This window comes from Cervus elaphus, chromosome 12 (genome assembly GCF_910594005.1).
Source record: "Cervus elaphus chromosome 12, mCerEla1.1, whole genome shotgun sequence".
Lineage (NCBI taxonomy): Eukaryota > Metazoa > Chordata > Mammalia > Artiodactyla > Cervidae > Cervus > Cervus elaphus.
The window spans coordinates 3,448,763-3,473,296 of record NC_057826.1 but is presented as its reverse complement, the minus strand read 5'-3'; the positions used below and the strand labels follow the sequence as shown (position 1 = coordinate 3,473,296).

The window sequence follows — 24,534 nt, the reverse complement described above, 5'->3', positions numbered from 1 at the left end:
TATGAATCTACAAAAATAATGAAACAAGCATTAAGAAATGATATAGGGGAAAGATGTGTGACCTAGAAAGGAGGCACTGAGAAGCAAGAAAAATTAAGAATGTCTTGAGAAGGATGAGCATAGTTGAGAAAATGACTTAAGAGGTTTAGAAAGCAAGACGGAATAATGGTTTTAGGGGTCTAGAATCTTCTTGGAGGTATAAGAAGGCTTTCAGCTGGGTTTGTACCTCTCTGTTTGAGAGACAGAAAGAAAACAGAGAAAGGAGAGAGAGATGCTTGATCTTTCTACTTAGACTGGGAACAGAGAAGTTTAAATAAGAATGGAACACAGCTTCATAGAAAGTCACCCAGAAACAAATCCTAAACTGGGAAGCCCTGCACTGAGGTAATTTGACAGAAGCATCCAGAGCTGAGAATTCTTCTTTAGCAGAATATTTCTCAAGCTGTAAATGAAGTCGAATCCTATAACTTTTCTATTCTTTCATTCAATAAATATTTGTCAGGCACTAGTCTTCCATCTGTTAAAGAGAGAAATCCATGGGTGAGCAAAACAGAATGGCCACCAGCCTCAGAGACCTAGCGGAGCCAAGACAAACATTAAACGATCACACAAGCAAGTAGATCATCACAGCTTGGGAAAAGTGAGCAGCACTCACCAAACAAGAGCGTATAGAGACCAGGTGATGCTACATGCCTACCCCATTCTCCCACACATATAGCCCAAGATCACCCAAGAGGGAAGTAGGAGGGGAGTGGATAGTCAGGGAGCTTGGGATTGACGTGAACACACTGCTTTATTTGAAATGGAGAACCAGCAAGGACCTACTGTAAGCACAGGAAACTCTGCTCAGTGTTATATGGCAGCCTGGATGGGAGGGGAGATTGGCGGAGAATCGTTACAGGTATATGTACAGCCGAGCTCTTTGCTGTCTACCTGAAACTACTGCATTGCTAATCAGCTATACTTCTATATAAAATGAAAAGTTTAAAAAAAGATCCCCCCAAGAGAAAAAAATATTGTATATTAACACATATATGTGGAATCTAGAATAATGGTTTAGATGAACCTATTTCCAGGGCAGGAATAGAGATACAGACATAGAGGACAAATCTGTAGATATGGGGGGTGTGATGAATTGGGAGATTGGGATTGATGCACAACTATGTATAAAAATAGGTAACTAACTACTGTATAGCCCAAGGAACCCTAGTCAGTGATCTACGGTGACCTAAATGAGAAGGAAATCCAAAAAAGAGGGGGGATATATATATGTATGGCTGATTCACTTGGCTATAAGCAGAGGCTAACACGACATTGTAAAGCAACTATGGTTGGTGGTTTAGTCGCTAAGTCGTGTCCAACTCTTGCGACCCCATGGACTAGAGCCCGCCAGGCTCCTCTGTCCATGGGATTCTCCAGGCAAGAATACTGGAGCAGGTTTCCATTTCCTTCTATACTCTGATAAAAACTAAAGAAAAAGATACACTCCTGGTAGTAATGGGGCTTCCCTCATGACTTAGTCAGTAAAGAATCTGCCTGCAATGCAGGAGACCCGGGTTTGATCCTGGGTCAGGAAGTTCCCCCGGAAAAGGAAATGGCAACCCATTCCAGTGTTCTTGCCTGGAGAATCCCATGGACAGAGGAGCCTGGCAAGCTCCAAGGGGAGGAGTCCATGGGGTTGCAAAGAATCAGACACGACTGAGCGACTAAAACCACCATGGTACTAAAGGGGGTGACTGCAAATGATTCAAGGCAGCAGACTGGTGCTGGAGAGAAGCAACCCTGAAGGAGGCCAAGAAGGTGCCAATGAACTCAGACTCTGCATGCTTTGGGTGGTTCCCGCTCCTGAGGAAGTTTTCATTGATAACCTCACAGCAATCATCCAAAGCGGGTATCCTGGTTCCCTGATAGATTTGTCCTCTGTGTATCAAAATTTACACAAATGCCTCAAGGACCTCCCAAGTGTGCATGCATTGTGGGCAAATAAGTTCATAATTCATCTCTATTTATGCATCTACCATTCTTCCACAATTATTAAAAAGTAGCATTGTTCTTTAATTTGGTTAGAATGGATTTCCATGAGACTGTGGATTCGATTAGACATGACCAGACAGAATCCTATTTGTATTACTAAGTGAACACACACACAGTAAATGTCCCTGTTGTTAGTTAATTGGCATAGCTTTTCCTTTTAAGAGAATTAAGTTATATACAAACACTTTAATGGAGCTTAATGTAATGACAAAAGTATATTAATTCCTTCATCCTTCATGAAACAACGAGGCTGTTTAGCTTTGCAAATGATAGCAGGCGTGGACATCACATCATCCATAAGAAAAAGCACTATGTAGTGGTCAGGGAGGGGCTGTGTCTCTGCAGATGACAATTTCTTGAGAAAAACATTCTCCTTCACATACAGTTTCAGATGACTTCAGTCCTGCCAAGTGTTGAACAGAGACATGCCTGCTCTTATGTGAATAATTCTCCAGAGAGAACCAGAAACGAAGACCCCCAAAGACAACGTTAAAAAAAGACATCCAGGCCTTCCGATGTTCTCCTTATGTTGAAAAACAGACTAGAAAATGGAACTGGACCCACCCTGGGGACACTCAGCTGGGAGTGTGCTGTTCAAGACCATCGTGATACTGTTGAAAGCCAACCAACCACCCTACTATCACGCTGTGATGGAATCAGATCCTAGGACATGACCCGGTTTGAGGAGACCGGTCATTCCTTTTTGTCTGCCCATCATCTGAGCCCCCTTCTTTGGCCTGGTGAAAGACAGAGCCCTCTTCCCAGCACAGAAGCTGAAGAACGTCAGCGACTCACTTCCCGGGTCTCCCTACTGCAAGGACAGACACACACAACCCCGGCTCGTCCAACCAGAGAGACATGAGCCCGGCCCTGAGCCAGGCACCAGTGGGCAGGTGCGGCAGGGTGGACCCTGAAGTGTCCATCTGAAGGTTGTTTCCTGTGTCCCCCTGCCCTTTTCTCCCTCTGGAATCCCAAAGGCTGTTCTTAAATGAGGGCCGAAGATGCTCAGAGGCGTGTAACCACTTCCTCGTCTCCCACAGCCTGGATAAGACTTAGCTAGGGATGGACCCAGAGTGGGGGTAGAATGCCCACTCAGCCTGGAGAGGAAGGAAGTGGGGAGGGACTGAGTCTTCCTAGGTTCTGCCAGGCAGAACCCCCAGAGTGCAGGGCCAGAGGCAGGGAGGCAGGGGTCCGATGCAGAGCTCTGCCCGGGAGCGGGACCACCTGCTTCACCAGCAAAGACCGAGGGACCGAGACACCGAGTGGCGTGCAGACAGGAGCCAGAACCCTGCCACAGATCAAGGTGGAGCTGAATCGGACCGGACGGGCACTTCCATGGGCGCGGGCGGCAGGAGGGCGGGGCAGGCAGCAGGCAGCCCACCACTGCTGTCACAGAAGGAGGCATGGACCGTGTGGACTCTGCTATGGGACTGGTGGCCCCAACGGTGGAATTATATCCCGTTTCCAGGGAAGGTCACAAAGGCAGTTGTGGCGGCATCGGGGGCCCAGAAGCAGGGGGCAGCGGGCTTGGTGCTGTCTGCCCAGCAGACACAGTCGGGGCTTCTTTCAGGTCTAGTTCTACGGCACGACTCGGTCATGGCTCTTGCCTGGGCACCTCCCAAGTCTAGGTCTCCATCCGTCTCAGGAATTCAGTAGCTACACAACAGCTTTAAATTTGCCTTTATTTTTATTTTTTGTTTAAAGTAGCCATTGTCAGTGTCTCTTGATTCAGCTAAACTGCCACTCCTGGAGGTCAGGGTAAGCTGGCTTCAGCTACTTGGAGGCGGGTCAGGGACGTGGCCTGGAATGGGTTCCCCGCTGGAATCCTGGACTCTTAAGATCAGGCAGAACTATAATCAGATGTGATTTAACTGCTTTGGGTAATATCCCTCTGACATTCCTAAATCTTTCAAAAAATGTCTTGTCAAAAATTCCAGCCAGTTTCAGCTGTGGTGAAGAAGGGGCTCTGTCCACTCCTGGGATGGATGGTTACAGGCAGCGTGGTGCCAGCCTCCAGGCCCGTGGGGCAGGGCAATACCAACCGAGGCAGAGGGGTCTGCCCCTGCAGGAGGGGCCAGCAGCATTGCGAGAGATCCAGGGAAAGACTGGTGATCTGGAGGAACTGACGGGGAGGACGCAGGCTGCGGCCAGGACAGACACGGGCACATTTGTGCTGAGTTGCTTCAGTCGGGTCTGTCTTTGTGACCCTGTCGACTGAAGCCCGCCAGGCTCCTTTGTCCATGGGATTCTCCAGGGAAGAAGACTGGAAAAGAGTTGCCATGCCCTCCTCCAGGGGATCTTCCCAACTCAGGGATCGAACCTGTGTCTCTTACCTCTGCCTGCATTGGCAGGCAGGTTCTTTACCACCTGGGAAGCCCCGACAGCGGCACACAAGAGTGAAAATCCCTGCAAGTCCCAGAAGAAAAGAGAGCTGGGGAGGGGCCTGCTGGGGCACCAGGCATTGAGGCGACACAGAAATGCAAAGAGAAAAGACTCGGAAGTACCATCATCCCCGTTCGTGATGATCTCTTTGGCCAACAGATTTTCACGTGATTTTTCCCCCTCCTTAGTACCCTTCGTGTTTCCAAAGTCTCTCCAGTGACCGTCTAGCCCTATTGTAGCCTTTGCAGTGAAAGGAATCGGTAACTGCATCCCACCTGCACCCCTCCTCGTCCCGGGAGGCGGCGACCCGGTTCCTGAGCAGAGCTGCTGGGGAGCCCCGCTCCTGGCACGCACACGCCGCCCCCTGAGTCGGGTCTACCGCTCCGCTTCTTTCTGTATCTTACCCTCCGAGGGGCTGATCATGCATCGGTGCCCAAACCCTGCACCTCCCCACGCTCCTGTGACTTTTTCAAGGCTGTTCCATCCGCTACGATGTTCTTCCCCTTCTCACGCCGGGCAGAACTCCCGTTCACCCCTCGGAGCGCCACCCCAATACGACCTCCTGTAGGCCCCCTCCGCCGGCTCCGTCACCGAGCCCGCCTCCCTGCACCCGGGTTCCGTGCGCGTTCCCGTCCCCCGGAACCGCCGTCCTCCTGCACGGGGTCCCCCAACCCTGCATCCTGCGGACCCCGCAGGGGTGCTCTCCTACGCTCGCTCCCCTCTAGTGTCACGGGCCAAAGGATTATCTCACGTTTACCGTGAATAACCCGCGAGGAAAATTCATGAGCTGAGAACAAAACTCCCTTCTAGGTAAACACACACACACGCAAATACAAATACACACACACAGCTTTTTGCACAGGTTCAATACAGGCTGAATTTCCTAAGACTATGACTCCAACGTAAACGGCAAGAAGGCTGAGTTTTGACAAGTTGGAACCTTGCCAACAACTGCTCTCTATCTTGGAAAACCACAACCCTGGCAAGAAAGTCCCCGTGGCAGCTTCGTCCCAGATGCGACACACCCAGCCAGGCCTCTGCATCCGACATGTATTAATAGATGCAGGGTCTAACCACTTTAGTGTATCTCCCAGGGATTCACAGCCAAGCACCTACTGCAAAAACACGATTCCGTTATTATAAATTACCTCGCTTTTATTTCTCCTTCATCTCGCAGTTAGAAAGCGGCGTGTAGGTTAAGTTGTGCTACCCATGAAATTCGTCTGCATGTAGTAAAGGAACAGTAATAACCCATTGTTCTAAAAGGGGGTGTTGGGCAATTTACAGTGAAGTAAAGGCAGTAAGAATATTGGCTAGCACTTTGAAGAAGGAGAGGTCTGATTCAGGATTGGGTTTACTGAACTGTGTAGGAGGCTTCCCAGGTGGCTCAGTGGTAAAGACTCCACCTGCCAATGCAGGAGACGCAGGGGACAAGGGGTTCAATCCCTGGGTTTGGGAAGATCCCTAGAGCAGGAAATGGCAGCCCACTCCAGTATTCTTGCCTGGAAAATTCCCTGGACACAAGAGCCTGGTGGGCTACCGTCCACGGGGTCAGAAAGAGCTGGACACCCCCGAGCCACTGAGCACATGCAGAAACGTCACATGCAGAAATCCGGAGATGAAAGAGAGTTGCGCTTTGGGCCAAACACACAGGCCTTTTGAATTTCCCCTGTGGAAGCAGAGATTTCTCCCCAAACACCATCATCAAGGATCTTACTCTAAGAAAGAATGTTAATTGTGAAAAGCTTTTAAAAAAATTTTTAAAAAAGGAATTTTTGAAGCATAGTTGACCTACAACACTTATATTAGTTCCCGGTGCACAATACAGTGGTTCGATATTTCTGAATATTACAAAGGGATCACTGCACTACATCCAGTTACCATCTGTCACCACATAGAAACATTCCAGTATTACTGACTGTATCCCCCCTACTGTACATTTCATCTCCATGACTCAGTTTGGAACCAGAATTTTGTACCTTAGTCTCCCACACCTTTTCCACTCATTGTTTAAAACAATTTGACCAACATGAACTTTTCTCAAAGTCTGGTTGGTGAGTTCTTTTTCTGTTGCTGTTTCCCTAATCATGGGAGAGAATCTGGATTCAAGATATTTCTCAAAATATTATTAAAGCTAAAGACATGATCACTTTTTAAAACCCTAGAAAAGAGACAGAAAGAGCTGTCTCCTCTAACCCTCCAACTACCCCCCGGAGAGTCTCCTAGAAGCAGGTGTCACATGTTTATCCGGCCATCTGGACAGGTCTTCTTCCCCTTCTTCCCTGGAGGAAAGGTTGACAAGCCTCCAAAGGGAAGGTGGGAGAGAAAGACACCTACTGGACATACAGAATCAAAGGGCTAAGGACGACAGAGGGTTTTTTTTAAAGAGCAGCAGAGGCAAGAAGCAGACAGCGATGTCAGGAAAAGGATGAAAGGCAAAAAGAAAACGGTGCTAATGCTGCCAGCACACCATATGGCGCTTAGATGGCACGCATTTTGCTTCAAATGTTGATGTTTGCTTTCTTGTTAGTTTTGGTGCCAACGCTGTTACCATCCTTGATAAAATTCATTTTGAAAAAAAATCGCATAGAAGCTTCTGTGCTATCCCATGCTATCCATAAAAATCATACATAAATTCCTTTGCTTTTTTTTTTTAACTGCATGCTCAAGATTCCTGTTTCTAAGTGTTCAAACTAAAGTGCAAAGCGTTGATCGAATTGCAAGGGAAGACCCCGGTAACTGATACGAGATGCCAATCACATTCTTCTGTATCTATTCAACCGTGAGACAGAAGCGAGGTGGGGGAACGTGGACGGGGAGACAGCCAAATATGAATAATAGCAATCTAACATGAGCCCTTCAGCCATTCCCCAGGCTCAGGTAGAAATAGTGTTGATGTTGTTTGCAGCAAAATTCACTTCTGCCAAGGACTAGAAAGAAACTAACCCAAGGAACATTGCTCAGTCTAAGTGGAGCCCTGGTGGCAAGAAGGCAGTCTCTGAGCAGCAGCACAGCAGAATCCACCTTCCAGGGGGTCCCCGGCTGACATTTGAGGAGCTAAGTATCTTTGGGGAGGAAAGTCTTGGAACTCTTTGATGCTTTATAAAAAATACATAAGGGCCTGTGTGTCCTAGATCTAGTAAGAGCATGTGCAAGTGAAGAGATAACCAACGTGTAGCTCACATAAGTTCATTTTCCTCCTTTGACTTTCTTTTCACCCGCATCTCTCCAAGTTCCGTGGTGGAATACCATGGACACATCTGCCTAAGCAGCTGCAACTAATGAAAGGCACAACCTCCCCCCTCGCTCGGATGAACAGCAGGAGCTCGCTCAGACCTTCTGGATGCTTCCTTTGCTGGTTCATGCCCAGTGCATCTTTTCCTCCAAAGGTAATAACTGATGCCTGGCGCTCTGTCCCAGGCCCAGCTCCTCCTGTCCATCAGAGTCCCTTTGTCTGTCACTGCTCATCCGCTTGTTTCCCCAGCCCCACCCACCTGCACGTCCATCCCTCAAAGGGTAGCACTGAAGGCCGCCTTAGTAAGCGTCCCTTCTTCAGTCGGGTTTGCTGGAGCCACTGTGTAGCCTGCACGTGTTGGGTGTGTGGAAAGGAGTCTGTCTGTTTCTCTTTCCAATTCACCATCAATGTGTACTTACTGAATGCCTCTAAAGCACTTCCCAGGTGGCTGAGTGGTAAAGAATCCACCTGCCAATGCAGAAGATGCAGGTTTGATCCCGGGGTTTGGGAAGATCCCCTGGAGAAAGAAATGGCAACCCACTCCGAATCTGCCTGTAATGCAGGAGACCCAGGCTCAATCCCCGGGTCAGGAAGATGCCCCAGAGAAAGAAATATCTACCCACTCCAGTATTCTTGCCTGGAGAATCCCATGGACAGAGGAGCCTGGTGGGCCACAGTCCATGGGGTTGCAAAGAGTTGGACAAGACTGAGTGACTATGCAGCAAAGCACTTAGCACTCAGCAGGTGCCAGAGGCAGACAGAACAAGAAAGGCAGCAGAGAACTCCCTGGCAGTCCAGCGCTTAGAACTCTGTGCTACCAGTGCAGGGCACCTGGGTTCAATCCCTGGTTAGGAAGCAAAGATCCCACCAAAAGAAAAAAAGAGGAAAAGTAAAAGAAAGGCAGAGTATCCCTTAGCTTCAAAGCCTTTATGTTTTAATTAAAGAGAATAATCCATCAGGCACATAAGAGAGGTGCATCACTGAAGGCGTGTGATGTCAAATACGCAAGCTGGAATTCACGAGGCCCCACCCTGAGCTCCCGAAGCGAAACAGTAAGTGACATGTACCGGTGCTGCCCAGATGCCAGGCATCGCTCTCATGCGTCAGCTAAGTGCCCAAAGCAGTGGCTCCTGTTTTTAATCTCCATTTTTCAGACAAGGAACCTGAGGCACCGCCCGGGGTCACACGGCTGGTAAGTGACAGCTCAAGGCTCATGCCCCGGGGCTGAATGACTTCCAAGGCCGTTTGCCCGGCCCTGGCCTCATGATGGACACTGGTCTTCATCACGTCTGTTTCCTCCTTAGGAGAAGGGACTGTCTGTCTTTACTGTCATATACTCCTGCCGTGCGGAGGACGCAGGAGGCCTTATTTGATTACTGATTAGGCAGCTGACCTGGGGAGGGGTATGAGGGAGCGGGCACAGCGGGCAGCTGGAGACTGAATCCCTGTGAGGTGAAGGCGAGGCTTTCAGAGCAGCAGGGCCAGGCGGAAGCCAGGCGTCAGCAGCCCACAGGGGCCCAGGCGGGCGGGCCAGGGCCGGGGCGCAGGGTGGGGACACGCCCGGGGATGGAGACTCGGCCGGAGGGTGGGGGGGGCAGGTGGGAGGGAGGCGGGCGGGGCCCAGCCTGTCCACCCTGTCCCCCGTCAGACAAGGACGGCCCGGAGCGGCCCAGACTGAAGGGGACGGCCAGCACGTCAGCACGGTTGTCTCTGTGGCCTACAGAAGTTAACGAAAAAGGAAAGAGCGAGGGCTGGTGAAGATGTGCAGCAGCTGGAAGCCTTCTGCATCGCTGGTGGGAAGGGAACGGAGTGCAGCTCCTCGCAGAATAAAACACAGAATCCCCATACGGTCTGGCCATCCCATCCCTGGTGTACACCCAAAGGAATTAAAAACAGGGCATTGAATGGATACTTGCACATCCACAGTCAAAGGGTCATTATTCCCAACTGTTGAAAGGTCAAGCAACCCAAGAGCCCATCAACAGACGGATGACTGGATAAGCAGAACATGGTCCATATCTACAGCGGGACACATTCAGCCTCAAAAAGGAAGGTCAGGCTGACACACGTGAACCACATGATGTTAAGTGAAATAAACCAGTCAGGAAAGTACTGTGCGATTCCCTTGTGAGTTTCTAGAGCAGAAACTCATAGAGAGAAAGTGCAGTAGAGGCTGCCGGGGGGTGGGGAGAAGGAGGAGCTACTGGTCAACGGGCAGAGTTTCAGTTACAGGAGAGACGGATGGTGGCGATGACTGTACAACAGGGTGACTGCACTTAACGCCGACAAACTGGCCGTTAAAAATGGTTAAAATGGGGGACTTCCCCTGTGGCCCAGCAGTTAAGACTCTGAGCTTCCCCAGCATGGGGCATGGGTTCAAACCCTGGTCGGGGAACTAAGATCCCCCTAATGTCGTGTGGTGTGGCTGATAAATTTTTTTAAATTAATTTTTAAAAATGGTTAAAATGGCAAATTTTATGTTATGTATATTTTACCACAATAGAACAAAACAGACATAAAGAAAAAGTTGAAGCAGGCTCTAAAGAATCCAACATACTCTTGGGGTCACCTTAAATGAAAAGAGACCTTCTTTGAAACAGTGACTATGGCCAGGACAGAACTGTTAATTCCATAGAAATATGCTGATCTGAAAAGACAGGGTTGTTCTCTACTTTTGTAGTCAGCTTTTCTGATGATGGGAATCCCTTGTAAACATTAAAAAAAATCCTCAATTCCCACACATTAATAGGACATTAGGTGCCACTGATTATGAAAACATATAAAGAAAAAAAAGGGACTATGAATCCAGGAATCATATATTTAAATGAACTTAAGTCAATTACTGATGATTACCTGATTTCCTGGTGATGGTAAAGAATCTGCCTGCAAAGCAGGAGACCAAGGCTCAATCCTTGGGTCAGGAAGATCCCCTGGAGAAGGGATAGGCTACACACTCCAGTGTTCTTGGGCTTCCCTGGTGGTTGAGCTGGTAAAGAATCCACCTGGGTTTGATCCCTGGGTTGAGAAGATCCCCTGGAGGAGAAGGGCATGGCAACCCACTCTAGCATTCTTGCTTGGAGAGTCTCCAGGGACAGAGGAGCCTGGTGGGCTACAGTCCATGGGGTGGCAAAGACTGACACAACTGAGCGACTAACACTTTCACTTTCTTTTTCACCCCTCCGCATACATTTGGGAAAAGGCAGTATGTGTATAAAGGACACATACTCTATCTGGGCTTCCCAGGTAGCTCAGTTGGTGAAGAACCTGCTTACAATGCAGGAGACCCCAGTTCAATTCCTGGGTCGGGAAGATCCCCTGGAGAAGAGAGAGGCTACCCACTCCAGCACTCTGGCCTGGAGAATCTCCATGGACAGAGGAGCCTTGAAGGCTACAGTCCACGGGGTCGCAAAGAGCCAGACACGACTGAGCGACTGAGCACAGCATTGTTCTCTCTACCAACAATGCTTGATGCGAGGAGAGATTCAGGGAACCACCACCCACAGCGTGAGAACCATGGCTCTGTCTTAACAGGAGACTAAACTCAGCAGTACACTTTCAAGATACAGTGCAAAATCATTAAGGCAAAATGCTACGATGCATAAACACAGCTCTTCTCAGAATATGTCAATAAAAATTCAAAGTGTTTTCTCCCCCAAAATACAAAATGTACCTCCTCTAACAAGAATGTACGTTTCCTGGGCTCCATCAATTCGGACAATTCCCTTTCTTACTCAAAGCCATCAGAGCCTGCTCAGCAGGGTGAACATACCATAGCTAGCATGCTGTCACCCCCAAGGGAACAGCCTCTTTGGGGTTAAGGTTCAGAGCACTGGCACACCTCTCAATAATGATGTATCCTAAACACTCTCCCTTTCCTAAAACAAGAAGTTCAAAAGCAGCTTGGAATTTATCAGTGACCACTGACATACCCGTCACAGGCCACACACCCTACTCTGCACTGGGCAGGCTCAGGTCAACCATGGCATCCCTCAATTTTTAGGAGCCTAATTTGTCAGAGACCTTGACGCTGTGACAGATCGAAGGCAGAAGAAGAGGGCAACAGAGGATGAGATGGTTGGATGGCATCATCGATTCAATGGACATGAACTTGGGCAGACTCCAGGAGGTAGTTAGGGACAGAGAAGCCTGGCGTGCTGCAGTCCACGGGGTCGCAAAGAGTCAGACATGACTTGGTGACTGAACAACAACTTGTCAGAAGCTATTCTCGAGTGTTCTATTACTTGCTTGGTTCACAAAACTAGCATGAGGCTAAGCATAAAAGAAAAAAGGTGTTTTTTTAATACTAATAAATGTAATATTAAAAAAGAGGAGAATTCTATAAAAGGGTAAAGGATTATTATTCTATTATATGAGTGTCCTCCAAAGACCCAAACCATCCTGTGAGAATTGGTGATGAAGGGTCAACATGGGAAGGCATCCACCTATTAGGCTGGTTTTATGATACTAATGAAAATATGAATACTAATAAAACTCTTGGATTAAATTCATAATTCAGAAGTGCCTGGAAGTTTTAAAAACCAGTTACCATACATACTAAGGCACTATTGGACTGTCAGTAGTTTCAAAATGCAAAGACAGAAAATGTTTTCTTGGGACTTTCCTGGTGGCCCAGAGGTTAAGACCCCATGCATCCAATGCAGGGGGCCCAGGTTTGATCCCTGGCTGGGGAACTAGGATCCCGCATGCTGCGTGACTTGGCCAAGAAAATAAACAAATAATAAAATGTTTTCTTCCGAAAATCCCTGGGATTCTAGGAAGCGACCATCTCTTTCATGGGTGAGACCCAGCAGGTAAGGAATACCCATACAAATGTTCCAGAGAACTTCCTCGACTGGAGGGTGGTTTAGGAAGAGCTTTTTCCACCACTTTCCTGGAGTTTGTCCTTGTTGTTTACTCACTAAGTCATGTCTGATTCTTTAGCGACCCCATAGACTGTAGCCCACCAGGCTCCTCTGTCCATGGGATTCTCCAGGCAAGAATATTGGAGTGGCTTGCCATTTCCCTCTCCAGGGAGCATTCCCAAACCAGGGATCGAATCCATGTCTCCTGCGTGTCCTGCATTGGTGGGCAGATTCTTTACCACTGAGCCATCAGGAAAGCCCTTCCATGAGTTTAAGACTGAGTCAAATCCCCAGTGGGAACTAAAATCTTGACATTAATGCCCTCAAACTCCAGGTTCTCAAAACCACTGAGGCAATCTGATGAATCCAGAAAAAGGAGAGTTGCGTTAGGAAGACAAGACCATCTGCCAAGAAGCTGGGCTTAGAGCTGCGTGTTCCTCTTCCTGCTAACATCAAGTGGGTTGCACACAGTACAGAAATGAATGGAAGGGTGGAGAACGCAGTCTGCCTGGCAACTCCACTCGCGGAGGTGGGCCCAGACCAGTCAGCCACCAGGACAGTTCAAGGCCCTCTCCTCCAAGCTCACCTTCGCATCAATCACACAGCAGACACGAGCAAGGGGGCTTCGGCCCTAGATTAATCTGCAGGAGAAGAGAATACCAAGCAAAGAGGTGTCTGGCAATAAACAGCCAGATTCAGGAGCTAGAGCCAGTGCGGAGAGAAAAATCTGAGGCTACAGTCCAATTCAAAGTGTCCACAGGTGAGATAAAGTTGGAAAACCAAAACCCTTTTGATTGCAGATAAAGACAGGGCCAATATTAGCTTTTTTTCTCAACTAGCCATCTTTGTCTGTCCCCAGGTCTTACTAAAGCTTTCATGAAAGACTCTTCTGAACCACCAGACACTATCCCTACCTTATAAGAGAAAGAGGGAAGGAAGGATGGTGGGAAAGCAAAGTCTACATGTGCTCATTGGGATGGGAGATTTTGTTTGGAATCTCTGCTGTCACTTATGGATTGAGTGATCTTGGAGCACTCACAGAACCAGTTCAAGCTTTCCAATCTCATAATTAAGAAGGTAAGAATGGTCAGTTGAGAGCTTCAGTTCAGTTCAGTCGCTCAGTCATGTCCGACTCTTGGCGACCCCATGAACTGCAGCACACCAGAATTCCCTGTCCATCACCAACTCCTGGAGCTTGCTCAAACTCATGTCCATCAAGTCAGTGATGCCATCCAACCATCTCATCCTCTGTCGTCCCCTTCTCCTCCTGCTTTCAATCTTTCCCAGCAGTGAGTCAGTTCTTCGCATCAGGTGGCCAAAGTATTGCAGCTTCAGCATCAGTTCTTCCAATGAATATTCAGGACTGATCTGCTTTAGGATGGACTGGTTGGATCTCCTTGCAGTCCAAGGGACTCTCAAGAGTCTTCTCCAACACCACGTTTCAAAAACATCAATTCTTCGTCGCTCAGCTTTCTTTATAGTCCAACTCTCACATCCATACATGACTACTGGAGAAAAAATAACGCTTACTTTGAGATCTTGAGAGCATACTCTAGGTAAAGCCCACAACCCAGTGTCCAGCGTACAGTAAATCCTCAAAACACATGTGCATCCTATCTCTAGACTTCCATACTGAGTCCCACAACACTCAGTTTGCCTCAACCAAATCCCACTGGACAAATGACAAGTCTCCCTACAAAGATCCCTGCATACAGAAGTCCGTAAGTGAATGCTCATCCCAAAGTAGCAGTCAGATTCCCAGAAGCTTCCAGTGATCAAAGTTTGCTAGAAAGACAAAGAGACTCTGTTAAACCTACCTTAAAAATGTTTAAAAGGTAAACATTATCCAGGCAGTATATTAAGTAGTTATATTTTAGGCAATTTGATAGTCTTGTTGTTTTAGTAAACTGTGAAGATGCATTTTAAAGGCCATTAAAATATTCATCTCAGATGGCAACAGGAGACACCCAAGGGACATTGGCAGGTTATAAAAGATTGACAAGAAAGAGGGAAAAAATCATACATTAGATTAATCCCCGGTGGGCTAGCTAGAGATAGTGCTGAGATGATCTGCCTGCTGAAGAATAGTGGAACCAACTATCTTTGGATATATCATCAGAATCAGGCCTCCAGGCATGTTCCCTTATTAGCTAGAATGATCTTATTTCTGGGCTTTCCAGGTGGTGCCAGTGTTAAAGAGCCCACCTGCCAAGCAGGAGACCTGGGTTCAATCCCTGGGTTGAGAAGACCCCCTGGAGGAGGGCATGGCAACCCACTCCAGTATTCTTGCCTGGAGAATCCTATGGACAGAGGAGCCCAGCGGGCTACAGCACTTGGGGTCTCAAAGAGTCAGACAGGACTCAGCACACAGACAACAATCTCATGTCCAGAGTATAAAGTTTCTAAAGCCCTCTTTAAGGACCCATCTGAGAGAAGAGAATTCTGAGTGGTAACAGCACTGGCCCTGAAGAACCAGACAGGACCATGACTGGAGACCCCAGAGCTCGTGTGGAAGATTCAGCCAGGGGGCCAGGACATGCCCCTTGGGACCTGTGGCACAATTGAGCCCTTAAACCCCAGCAGAGTCAAGGTTCTTAACTGGGACAGTTTTGCCCTCGAGGAGACATTTAATACTGTCCGGAGACATTTTTGGTTCTCATATCAGAGACACGGATGATGCTGGCATCTAGTGAGGCCAGGGGAGCTGCTGAACAACCCACCATGCACAGGGCAGGCGTCAGGACAATTTCCACCCCAAAATGTCCACAGAGCTGAGGCTGAGCAAGACTGCATCAGAGGAAGGGAGAGAAGAAGGACCATCCGGCCATCATGGACACGGGCGTTCCTGGTGGCTCAGCCAGTAAGGAATGTAATGCGGGAGACCTGGGTTCGATCCCTGGGTTGGGAAGATCCCCTGGAGAAGGGGGATCTTCTACACACTCCAGTATTCTGGCCTGGAGAATTCCATAGACTGTACAGTCCATGGGGATGGAAAGAGTCGGCCCCAACTGAGTGACTTTCTCTTTCTTCCATCGTGGACAAACTTCATCACGGCGTCATTAAGAGATGCTGTGTAGTCTGTTTGGTGGATGTCACTTACATAGTTCATCCCAAGTGAACATCAGGGATAATACTCTTAAATGGACTCAGCTGTTCTGAACCTAATCAAGAAAGCTTTAAAAATATATGCCTTCTGTGCATTTAAAAACCATTACCAGCATTTCCCCGGTTGCTCAGTGGTAGAATCCACCCGTTAATGCAGGAGACACTGGTTCGATCCGAAGTCCGGAAAGATCCCACATGCCTCAGAGCAACTAAGCCGCAACTACTGAGCCACAACTACTGAGCCCACATGCTCTGGAGCCCCTGCTCTGCAGCAGGAGAAGCCACCGCAATGAGAAGCCCGGGCACCGCCGCAGCTGAGAGCAGCCCTGCTCGCCATAGCTAGAGATAAAGCCCATGCAGCAACGAAGACCTAGGGCAGCCATAAGCAAATAAATATATCTCAAAAAACATTTACCTCCCATCCCCTTCCAGCCTCTTAAGAAAAGTAAGAAAGCAAACTGTTCACATTAAAACCAGGGTCTTCTCTCTGATCAAAATCCATGTAACAGGTGGCTCAGACGGTAAAGACTCTGCCTGCAATGCGGGAGACCTGGCTTCGATCCCTAAGTTGGGAAGATCCCCTGGAGGAGGGCATGGCAACCCACTCCAGTATTCTTGCCTGGAGAAGCCCATGGGCAGAGGAGCCTGGCGGGCTGCAGCCCACGGGGTCGCAAAGAGTCAGACACGACTGGGCGACTAAGCACAGCCCAGCACGGCGTCCGTGTGACACTAGTCCCACTGGGTTATTTCTCAGACTGCACTATGTACGGTATGCACTAGTACAGGCGTGTCACAGAGGCAGACAGACACACGTTCACACGCACACCCACACGCCGTCAGGCACTCTCAGCCCACCATCTGGCCCTCCCCCGCCCCCCTGACTCTTTAGGCAAGATGCTGGTGCACATGACTAGTATCCCAGTGACCTTCACCAGAGATGCCAAGAGCTGGAAATCATAGTGGAAGCCACAGAGCTGAGAATAACAGGCAGTTCCCAAAACAAGAGCTTTTATCTTCTTGAAATAATAATTATTTTGCTAACCCCACTGCTGTGGGGACTAGCTCAAAGACACCCTGTGAGAAAGAGAAGCCAGAGAGATGTTCTTCAAAACCCTTCCTTGATTCATGCCAGGCACGCGGCAGAGGTCTCTGGAACCTTTGGCTTTCATCGCCAGCCCCTTTCTCCAACCCAAAGTGACTAATTCGCCCACGAATTGAACGTCATTACCAGATTGAGACTGTCATCACCCTGTCTTAAGCATTTGGTGGGTTCTAAAGTCCCCAAGTTATCACCGCATTGATAAGCCTAGGGTAACATGTTATTTGTCAGCTACACCCAAGCTCCTTTGGTTCCAAAGACAAATAAACATTTCTGCTGTTTCCTTGGGAGGGAAAGGCCAAAGAAGAAGCAAAGTGTCCCTTGGTTTTGGAGGTACTATCGGAAAGCCTGTGGATCAGCCAGATGAAAAGAGGCAGCTGCTCTTTACCAGAGGCCAAAGTCCAACTCAGCAAGAAAATGAGATCCAGTCCAAAATCTGACCAAGTTTCCTACAGCATCCTATCACGTGACAGTCAGCCCAGCCCAGCAAGAGCCAGCCCACGGCTGGGAAGGGAGAGGCTGCCCACTTCCCAAAGCTGCTTTGGTACCAAGGTCAGCCCTGCTCAATCCCAAGTAATTATCCTTCCTTTCTAACTGGTCAGATTTCTGGCTGGAAACGTAGGAAGAAATACTTTCAATCTGTATGTTGTTTAGTCGCTAAGTCATGGCTGACTCTTTTGCAACTCCATGGACTGTAGCCCATCAGGCTCCTCTGTCCGTGGGATTCTCCAGGCAAGAATACTGGAGTGAGTTGCCATTTCCTTCTCCAGGGGATCTTTCCAGCCCAGAGATGGAACCCATGTCTCCTGCATTGGCAGGTGGCTTCTTTACCGCTGAGCCGCCAGGCTTTCCTTATGTTATATAAATATTTACAAATCGTCCCAAGTCCAGGCTCACTCACTCAACTCTGTGTGGTTTTAGGCAAGTCACTTACAAATCACGGGCTCCACCTCTGTTGGATGCAATATGAGCATCACTAGAGATGTGGTCCCCAAAGAGAGAGCCTAGGCCATCTGCGTCTAAATCCCAGGGATGCTGTTACCCTACAGGGCCCTACAGGTAGTCCCAGGGAATCTGCACATGACATGACTCATCAATTTACCCACCCCCTCGCCTTCCTGGAGATCAAACAGTGCATTCCAGGCCCTCTTCCACGTGGGTGCGGCAGGGTGACTTGTTCAAGCCAGTGGGTTGACTGGAGGCCAAAGCTGTAGTGAGCAATGTCATGTCTGTTTCCCTTAAAAAAACCCCTCACGTCTGGAGAAATGCCCAGGCGGCAGAAGACTCGGCGGGGGTAAGAGTAAGCTGGTGGTATTTGTGGCCATCGTACGTAAACTAACGTCCTCTGACAGAGTCAAAGGGCTTCCCAGGTGGCTCAGTGGTAAAGAATCTGCTTGCAATGCAGGAGACATGGGTTCGATCCCTGGGTCAGGAAGATCCCCTGAAGAAGGAAATAGCAACCCACTACCGTTGGACAGGACTGAGCGACTTCACTTTCACTTTCCCTTTCCTGGCACAAGGCTCTAACACCCCTGGAATTTCCGGAAAGCCATAAAGCTTCTTTTATTATGTTAATGAAGTGGTTTTGGGGTCATCTAAGGATGGGAGTTGGTTACCAGGGAGACCAGAAACCAACCAGGAACAGAGGGCTGAACTTTCAGCCACACCCCCACTGCACTCCCAACCGCTAATTTCCAGTGGGACTGGGAGAGGGACTGGAAATTGAATCAATCTCCAATGGGCAACGACTGAATCAATCACACCCATGGGAGATGAAACCGCCATAAAAATCCCAGGTTGGTAAACCAGACACTTGACATGCCAGCAGGCCTGGCCCCAGACCCCTGGGGAGGCGCTACTGGGTCTGGACCTTGCACTGGGTACCTCTCTGTCTCACTTTTGATCCACACCCTTAAATACCCCTGGTGATGAAGCAGAAGTCTAGTGAGTACGCTGGTCTCCTGAGTTCTCTGAGCCACTTTAACAAACGGACTGAACCCAAGGAAGGAAGGGGTGGGGGGAACCTCTGATGCATGAACCTCCACTCATCAGAAGCACATGAACAAGCTGACTCGCCACTGGCATCTAAGGCGGAGAGCAGGCCTGTGGGACCTGATGCGAATTCTAGGTAGACAGGGCCAGACTTGGGCTGAATGGTGAGACACCGAGCTGGTGTCAGAGAATTCCACGTGGCAGGGAAAATCCACACTCTGGAACTCGCACCAGAATCCTTAGCGTGTTACTGGGAAGAGGATGCCTGAAGCCTGAACCAACCTCGCTCCAGGCTTCCCGCCGGGTAAGCTGTGTCGAATGCTTAACCCTCTGTAAATCAGCACAGGGCAAGGTCCATTTTCCTGGCCCAGCGGACTCGGCAGGAGGGACCGAGTCCCCTCGCCAGGCAGGCTCAGCAGAACGGACTGAGTTCCCTCGGCTCGGCCCCTTTTTTCTCTTATTTGAAACCGTCTTCAAAGGTTTCTTTTGTTTGAAACCTTCCCTCGAGGGAACTGCCCTCTGCTTTGCTCTGTCTGGTGCAGCAAGTAGAGCAGACCCTGCCCTCACCAAGGAGGCCTGTGGACCAAAGACCAAGACGGTGTGGGGGCGGGGTCTCTAAAACGGCCAAAGCTGCAGCACCCTGAGCCCCAGAACCCGGCCCCGGGTGAGCGATCACTCCCACGACGCTCAGTTGACCTTACGGGATGAGGAGAGAGGTCCCATCTCTCATCTAACCCTGGGCTTCCCCGGTGGCTCAGATGGCAAAGCATCTGCCTGCAGTGCAGGAGACCCGGGTTCGATCCCTGGGCTGGGAGGAGCCCCTGGAGAAGGGAATGGCCACCCACTCCGGTATTCCTGCCTGGAGAATCCTGTGGACAGAGGAGCCTGGCGGGCTACAGTCCACGGGGTCACAGAGAGGAGGACATAACTGAGCAACTAACACACACACTCACATCTAATCACATGAGCTCTTAGTCCACACTGCTTTCTCCAGCTGACAGGAGAGTGCAGAGGGGAAGCCACTGAGATAGAAGAAGGATTCCACGCTGTCTTCAAAGACGAGGGGCCCTGTGCCAAGGAGTGTATGCCACCTCGAAGGTGAGAATGGCCCCCACCCTATGACCAGCAAGGAAACTGGACTCTCAGTCCTACAACCACAGGGAACTTATTCTTTCCAAGATCTGAATGAGTGTGGAAGCAGATTCTTCCCCAGACCCAGAACCCAGCCTGGTCGACACTCTGACTTTTTAGCCTTTGATATCCTGACCAAGAACCTTGGCCAAGCCCGCCGTGATGTCTTACCTACACAACAATGATGTAATAAACCAGTGCTGCCTTAAGTGTCTACATTGGTACTAATTTGCTACACAGCAATACAAAACTACTAGAGCATGGAAATCCTTCTAAATCAGGGTGAAAATGGTTAGTAAGTCCTTCTGGCATCAAAGCTAAAACTACATTCTCTGATGAGCTTATTAGCAAGAAAGCTGGCCTTTTAATCTCTATCTGACTTCTGTATCTATTTCTCAATTAGTTCATAACTCCAGAGGGGAAAAAAGAGTTTTCATTTATTCACCCCATAAAACCCCCAAGAGTCAGATATTTAAGAATGCTTTTGGCATTTCTACATGATATTAATACAATAACCCTCAACAGTTCTTCAAAATGAGGCTCAGACCTGGGATGGGATAAAAGAATCCAAACCGTGTCACCTCAGAATCCAAGCGCCTAGATCGTATATTTTACCTTTACTCCACTAAAAATCCTCCGTTCCCAAGAGCTGAGAGAACGCATACCAGGTGAAGGAAAAGACTAAATCACGGAGCAAGTGAAAAGTAAATAAATCATCCTCGGGGGAACCAAACATTCACAACCCAAGCTTTGTTGGTTTATGCAATTTTCAGTTCTCAAAATAGGGCTTCCCTGGTGGCTCAGATGGCAAAGAATCAGCCTGCAGTGCAAGAGACCCAGGTTCGATCCCTGGGCTGGGAAGATCCCCTGGAGAAACAAATGGCTACCCACTCCTAGTCCTGCCTGGGAAATCCCACGGACCGAGGAGCCTGGCGGGCGGCAGTCCACGGGGCCGCAGAGACTCAGACAGGACTGAGCAACTAGCAGTAAGTGGCCTTTTAGATGTAGCTCAAATGGATAGCCAAGAGCCTTGAGACTTTCTACCAAAACTGCACACAGCAAGCAAACTGCAGCAGAGACGCTTGTTCGTAGGTTGGGGAAGTGTGTTCATAGTCCTCCTGGAACTCAGACACCCCTCCACTGCCACTTCCAAGGTCTGCAAAGGCATGCATCGTGTGCTGGAATTCAGTGATACACTGCGGGCTCCTTCCTGAAAGACTCCCGATCTTTGATGGCACCGCAAGGAAGGGAGCGGGCCATCAGCATAAAATGAAACGTGAGATTCTGAAGGCTCTGTCCCAGAGCCCTGGTAATGATCCATTTGAGACGCAGCTTTAAGGGCAAGGAGAACCGTCCTCTCTACTTGCAGTAAGAAATTCATTAAGGGAACAAAGTCCCCAAATTCAGGAGCAGATGCCGTCAAAATGATTGCAGCCTCTTCCCTCATTTAGAATACAGTTTCCAAATTTTATTTTTGCTAAGGGGGAATTTCGAAAGCTTGTAGTCTGATCCTTCCTTTCCACGAATAAACTCAGATCTAGAGAAGCGATATAAAAATAAAAACGCCAGATCAGACATTTCTCCACTTGAATTCTGTTCTTCTGAGTGCTCAAGCCACCGGATTCATTTTTGTCTAACTCAGAAGCCATCAGGCCATGGCTAACAGGCTACCTCTGAGAAGTTCAAAACAGCCCTTGGAGGCAAGTTTGCCATGTCTGGTGTAGGGGGACATGAGCATCTGATGGTTTCCATGGTGACCACAGAGCCCAGCTGCACACTCTAATGAGGCTGGCTGGCCAGCCAGCAATTCGGAGCAAAGGTTGTGGAAGGTTCCAGGAAGACCCCCCATGTCACCGAGCCACTCATGAAATTCTAATGGGTGTCCTGCTTGCCAACAAGTGCCCCCTTCGGGAGACAGACACTCAGCAGCACTGAACTCTGTGTCCGGCCCTGTGCCAAGCTCTTTTCCATACATTATTCCATTTCACCATCACCAAGACCTTACAAAGTGAATTCAAATTCCACCTCATTTTGCCAATGAGTTAACTGAGGCGCAGGGGCTTCCGCGGTGGCTCAGTGGTAAAGAATCTCTGCAGTGCAAGAGACCCGGGTTTGATCCCTGGGTCTGGAAGATCCCCTGGAGGAGGGCATGGCAATCCACTCCAGTATTCTTGCCTGGAGAATCCCCATGGACAGAGGAGCCTGGCAGGCTGCAGTCACTGGGTGGCAAAGAGTCAGACACGACTTAAGTGAGTTAGCAAGCACACATGCAAACTGAGTCAGCTCACCCAAAGCCCCGAGCTTACAGAAGGCATCCCCAAGCCAACTCTAGCGCCTCCTTCCTCCACTTAACTCAATGAGAATCTATGAAACGGCTCGAGGGGCGCACTCCCTTACATTCCTCTAAAGAGAAGTTTATGTCATGATTTCTTGTCTCACAGGGGAAAACAAGCACAGCCCTAGAACTGACCACTGGCCTATTTCTGCCCATCATTTCCAGATTCTGATAAAGAGCTCAAATTGTCATTCTTAAATACGAAGCCATCATAAGAAATAATTCCCTGAAGGAAGTTTGAAAGACTTGAGAATTAGGTAAAGAGATGAGAAAGAGAGCAGAAATGATCTTACTGCTAAACAAAACAAGTGTTCTGTTAAATTTTATGATTGGGTGTGAGCTAAAGGGCATTGGAAAGCCCAGTCCAATCACTCCACATGCCTGTCACTGATACCAGGAACGCCACCTCTAGTAAACAAACCCCTCGCACTGAGATTTTTGTCCCTTGTTTCAAGGTGAGTATTCTCAAAAAGAAAAACTCACGAAGGCAATAGCAATCATTAACACCTTAGTATGAGTGAGTATGTGAGCGGACTACTGCTGAGGGAGCACTCAGCTGTGGGAGAAGAGAGAGGAAGGGGCCGTGAGGAGACAGATACAAAGCACAAAGCAATGTCTGGAAATTGCAGGCGTCTGGACGAGGTCTTAGAAGCCAGGATCAGCCTAGAGATGCTGGGCTTGGAAATAAAACAGAGAGAAGGAGCTCCAATAACAAAATGGACAGGCTTATAATTCTCTACTTTGTTGCCAGGCTTCCCAGGGGGCACAGCGGTAAAGAATCTGCCTGCCAATGCAAGAGGCGCAGGAGACACAGGTTTGATCCCTGGTTCAGGAAGATCCCCTGGAGGAGGAAATGGCAACCCACTCCTATTCTTGCCTGGAGAATCCCATGGACAGAGGAGCCTGGCGGGCTACAGTCCCTGGGGTCACAAAGAGTCGGACACAACTGAGCGACTGAACACCACTTTATTGCCAATACACTAAAAAACACATCTCCCTTCTTTAATAAGAAGTTGTGTGTGCCACATGTCTCCAAAATATGTGTTGGAAAATCCACACTTAACCCTCTTGTGTTCTGATTCCAGGGAGACTGACAAGAGACAAGAATTAGGAACTGTACCTGTGACTACCATGGGTCGAAATAAAAAAATATGACCACAACATTGAATTATCCCATTAAAAGTGAGAATGACACCATAAAACCCTGGTAATTTCTTCTGGATCCTTCCAGGCTAAAGCCAATTGGATCACAGAGGTTAGGGTTTAAACAGACGCAGTACTCACTCGAAAGACCTTCTCCACTCTTGCAATGCTTTTCCCAAAGATGGTTCCAAGTTGGTCTCCAATTCCAGCCAATAAGAAACCAAAGAGTGGAATTCCAAAGATGGCATATAAAATACAAAAGATTTTGCCTCCTTCAGTGCTTGGAGCAATATTCCCATACCCTGGTGAGAAATATTAAAAAGAGAGAGGGAGAGTGGTGAAGCGGCAGAGAAATTAGAGCACTGAACCAAAGAACCTGACTTCCTAGAGGGCTTCTCATCCCCACCCTGAACTTCAGGAGTTTTAGGAGAGCTCCATTCTAAAAGCCCTACAGAATTTAGAACATTGTTGCATTGCATCTCTTCTTTCTCTCCATGTATACAATTTCAAGAGGGTCCAGGTTTCCAGGATCTGATAAGATGACATGCATTTCATTAGATGACATTTTAGGAGATCTGTGGTCATCTAGACCTGCATTTCTGCTGGGAGATGGTACCACCCATTTCAGAAACATCAGACATCTTTAGCATGTCTGGTTTAGGGACACTGAGTGCCTGAGGAGGGTTTACCATTACTTTTTTAGATTTGAAAAGAGCTTCTCCTATCTAGCCTTGTCCCAGGGCCATCCCCTCCATGGGCCAGACTGTGGCTGTTTCCAGCATCTGCCTTCTTAGGGTGATGGGTGTTCCACATGAAGAAGGATGGGTGGTCTAGGATGAACTCAGAAAGGACCCCTGGATCATACAGGCCTGCCTGGAGAAGCCTGAAAACAGTCAGGAGTGGGGGAGGAGAGGCCGCGTGCTCCTTCTCACATGGACCGGGATGCTGAGCTCCTCGGCCTGGGAATTCCATGCCATCTGAGTCCTGCCCGCCCTGACCCACCCACTTCTTGCACCAGGAATCCAAGGATCCTTGGATTCAGATGTGAAATAAAGGTTCGGTGGTGGAATGGATGTGTAAATCCTCTAATAGCAGATCTAGTAGCTTGTTGTTTCAAACAGTGCTTCAAAAACACCCTCATCCGCGTTCTCGAGAGTTCTGCAGTTAGGTAAGTAACTAGTGAATATTTGGCTCACTCTCTCTGACGGGACTGAAG

The 24,534-nt window shown here is 48.7% G+C and overlaps 1 protein-coding gene across 3 annotated transcripts in view; it reads right to left on the bottom strand.

Moving 5' to 3' along the window:
* The window catches only part of KCNK10 (potassium two pore domain channel subfamily K member 10), a 149,025-nt gene that overhangs the window by 16,635 nt on the left and 107,856 nt on the right, over positions 1-24,534 (bottom strand). For all 3 annotated transcript variants that reach the window (XR_006344145.1, XM_043921036.1, XM_043921037.1), the window contains exon 4: positions 23,460-23,620. Coding sequence is in view for 2 of the 3 variants with exons in the window: in XM_043921036.1 (XP_043776971.1) it covers positions 23,460-23,620 (161 nt within the window). In the remaining variant the exon portion in view is untranslated. The remainder of the gene's footprint in view (positions 1-23,459; positions 23,621-24,534) is intronic.